The sequence below is a fragment of the Carassius gibelio genome, chromosome B3 (assembly GCF_023724105.1).
Source record: "Carassius gibelio isolate Cgi1373 ecotype wild population from Czech Republic chromosome B3, carGib1.2-hapl.c, whole genome shotgun sequence".
Lineage (NCBI taxonomy): Eukaryota > Metazoa > Chordata > Actinopteri > Cypriniformes > Cyprinidae > Carassius > Carassius gibelio.
The window spans coordinates 28,440,156-28,444,233 of record NC_068398.1 but is presented as its reverse complement, the minus strand read 5'-3'; the positions used below and the strand labels follow the sequence as shown (position 1 = coordinate 28,444,233).

Sequence of the window (4,078 nt, the reverse complement as noted above, 5' to 3'; positions counted from 1 at the left end):
GTAACCTTTTCCATTTGTAGAGTATGTTGTCTGCAGGAATACATCAGCCATGAACGCCACATTAAAGCACATTATCTGTGGCACTGCTGCGTCGGGTTTGTATTATCATCCCCTTCTCGCTTCCAAACCCATCCTTCATTCATTTCTCTCGCTGGGTCTGTTTCCAATCTGAGGACATGCGTGATAGATTTGGGAAATCATGCCCACCCACGTCCTCTCGACGCTCGGTGGGCTCCGGTATCAATACGATTATATGCGCAGGAAATGTAGAAATCCTCAACAAAGAGCTGCATCATTAATACAAACACCCCACGGCCTTCAGCAGCCAAGTGCGAGGGGAAATGGTTCACTTTCATCTGAATGACCCGACAATTTTATATGATAGCCAATTTTCACTAGAAAAAAAAAAAACCTAGACGCGCAATGGGAAATGCAAGATATTTAGAAAAATATGTGCGAAGATCAAATACATACGGCACCCTTATGATCAACAGCCTTTTATAAATCTGTTTCTTATTTTAGCCTCGTTGCTTCACAGCTGAACAACATTCAGGCAGATTCGATTTGTGCTGTCATTGTACTTATCTTTCATTGGTTTTAATGGTCTCCAGTATTTTCTATAGGCCTATTGTAATTTTTGTTTCTGTTGTATTATATATTTAATATCTGGATTTAACAATAACTAAAATAATCATAAAAAAAACATTTAAATTGCTATAAAAAAATTATTTTTGATCGTATTACTGTTCAATACGTTATTTATTTATCAGTCATTATTATTATTATTATATTATATTATATAATAATTTGCTATTCATTATTTAAGATGTAAAAATCTGCAGAGACAAATAATAAAGAATATTAAATATTAATTAATAAAATATTATGACAATAGCGAAAATTATTTACAACTTTGTACAATATGCATACTGTCGTCTGATTTTGCTAAATTTCTCAAAAAAAAAATTTATCTCAGCGATACACAATTCGTGTCACGTTTCTTACCTTGAGCCCTAATTCAGCAGTTTTGAATAAACTTGGTCGATTTGCCTGTAAAAGCTATTGCGTGAATATGAAATAAGCAGAGGCTAAACTAATCTTTTGGTGCTGGTGGATTATTTCCAATAGTGCATTTATGGTAATTTCTTTCGATTTCCAAAAATAAAAATAAAAATAAAAAATCGAATTGCTTTGACTGCTCGACACATCATATCAGGCATTGTGACTGAATCAACGGATCAATTTATTCTTGACCATATCCCGACACCTAAACCTAACGTTAACCATGAGTTATCCCTAAAATCAGAGGAAGTGGTGAATTACACTGATGTACAAGCACCAAACTTTCCAAAAACTGTCAAATGGTTCTTCAAATCTGATTGGTTAATCACAATGCTGTTCCAGGGTCGCAGGTTACTTGGTAAAATCAGGTTCTGCAACATGTCACTGTCCTTTTTTTTTCATCTCAGCACATGCTTTTAATATTCTATGTTAATTCAAACATAATACGCCATATGTCCAGCAGTCAATGGAGCAAATGTAATTTGTCTAATTCACACTCAAAGCTAAGCGACGCAATACCCTTGTGACTCGAGTGACGCGACATCAATCACGGCTCCTTCAGAGGACTGTCTGCGGACAGAGCCTGGTACAGTTGCCCTGTTTTCATTGGAGTGGAGCTTCTTCCTGAGAACTCCGTCATGACATCATCGTCATCCGATTCCCGAACAGCTGCAGGAATCCAGTTGCGTTGGAGTGGACGATGGACATTGCTGCAAGCGCAGCTCTCCAGACCTCCTGCGCTCGAATGGTGAGCACTCCTGTGTGGCCAGAGTGAATCTCGTGTTGTTAGCGCGCTCGTCTCTTCATCCTCCATCCTCCAGGGAGTTCTGAGGACCCAGAGACAGCCCTTTACAAGCGAAGGAGAGGTTAAGACTCCTGCGCGCTGCCATCTGCTCGTTTAAAACCCGTTTCGCGTCTCCAACTTGTGGATTATGACCCTGGACACTGATTTAATGGATGACCTCGTTGTGGACGTGGTTGGAGAGGGTGGCAAGGAGTCTGGAGACGAGCATCTTTCGACCTCCGCTCTTTCTGCATCCGACCAGTTACATAAGAAGGAGGATAAGGACCGCGTCCCATCTTCCATGTGTCCCTCAAACTCGAGCAAGAGCGCTTCGGTGAAGCCGCCCTATTCCTACATCGCTTTGATCACCATGGCCATCCTCCAGAGCCCGAAGAAGCGTCTCACCCTCAGCGAGATATGCGACTTCATCAGCCACCGCTTTGTGTACTACCGAGAGAAGTTCCCAGCCTGGCAGAACTCCATCCGACACAACCTCTCCCTCAACGACTGCTTCGTGAAGATGCCGCGCGAGCCCGGTAACCCCGGGAAAGGGAATTACTGGACTCTGGATCCCAATTCATCGGATATGTTTGAGAACGGAAGTTTCCTGAGGAGAAGGAAGCGATTTAAGCGGCAGTACTTCAAATTCGGCGTGTTCAAAGAGCAGGCGCTGCAGCCCAGTGGCTTTCCGAGCCTCGGCTACGGCGCGTACGGGCTCAGCGCGTCCTGCGCTCATTTACCGGGGCTGGATATCTACCCGTTTGGCTTCCATCAAGCCATCGGCGTGCCACCTGTTGGGAGCACTTTACCGGCGCTGTCCACGCTTTTCTCGAGGAACTCTGTCACAGCCAAGTCTTTCCCACAGTCTCAAACAGTGACCATGGAGCCTGTCACCCCTGGCCTCGCCTGCGCAATGGCCCCGAGCTCTCCATACGCGTCCTCGGCACTGTTCAATCCAGTGGGCTTCCCCCGACTCCTTAATTTTCAGTACGAGTACCAGAAGCTGCAAGATGTGCACAGCCACGTGGATTTGTCCACTAAACACAGACTCCTGGCCAGCGTCAATGACTAGCAGCGCACATTTGGACACGAAACTGTTGTTTCTTCTTCTACTTCTTCTCCTTCTTCTTCTTTTTCTTCTCTCAGGAATCATTTCATTTATCCCGAGGTATAAAAGTGTGTAGAGCATCGCGTCGAATGTTTTCGAAGAGGCTATTTTAAGGATTTTATGAGCTATTCATTTCTGTCAGGACTTCATCCAGTGAGGTGTTGAAGTGTCACATGCCGAAACTGTTTATTGATGCATGTTATTTTATTGGAATGATTAAATATCGAACGAATCGACTATTTAAATGACGAATTTCCTTTTCGCGTTTTGACGGAAATAAAATTGACTTCTTTAAAATGGACAAGAAATGTCATGATTTGGCATGAACGAGAAATACAAGCAGAAAAACGGTCATAAGAGTGTGTTGTAAAACAAAATGCGTTTTACTAGCAACTTCTCTCTTTAAATGTGCTGTAAATACAGAGCCATTATTTTCCAGACGTGTCCCACTCATTTCTCAACAAGTATCATAAGCATCCACCCAAAAAAAGGTAAGATCAGGTAAGATATCGATTGCTAAAAATTGTATTTAATTAACTGTTATTATTCACAGTCACATTTCCAATAATGTGAATTAATCTCATTATATGAATGAAAAATTAGAAATTATGATAACTAAGATGCGCATAGATAAAGACATCCTCTGTTGTGTGTGTCAAAGTCAGAAATGAACCAGTACTTAGAAAGTTACAATAATGCCCCACGTATTTAAAATGTGACAGCAAAATAAAAAATAAAATAATAATAATAATAATAATAATAATAAAAATAGGATTTTCTCTTTTAAGTCATTTATCAAAAACTTGATGAAGATCTAGATAATAATCTTGCGTTTTGCCAAAGGGTTAGTATTGATTATGGTAGGGTTTTTAAACAGTAACTTGTGCATTTTATGTGATTTTATATAATCATGTTTATTGACATTCAGAATTTATTGAACTGGTTCAACTGGAGTATTGGGCATAAATGAATGGCATTTTAAAGGGTTAAAATAATGCCCTGATAAAATGAGCATGAAAATAATATATATATATATAATAAAAATATATACAATACAAATGTCCCCCTGTAAATTATTTTCATGCTCATATATATATATATATATATATATATATATATATATA

General features: G+C 40.0%; 1 protein-coding gene across 1 annotated transcript; it reads left to right on the top strand.

The window, feature by feature from the left end:
• The first annotated feature begins 1,662 nt into the window (after positions 1 to 1,662).
• Positions 1,663 to 3,671, top strand: foxd7 (forkhead box D7). Its single transcript, XM_052550140.1, has one exon. The coding sequence runs from the start codon at positions 1,995 to 1,997 to the stop codon at positions 2,916 to 2,918; it is 924 nt and encodes a 307-aa protein (XP_052406100.1). The 5' UTR covers positions 1,663 to 1,994; the 3' UTR covers positions 2,919 to 3,671.
• The last annotated feature ends 407 nt before the right edge of the window (positions 3,672 to 4,078 follow it).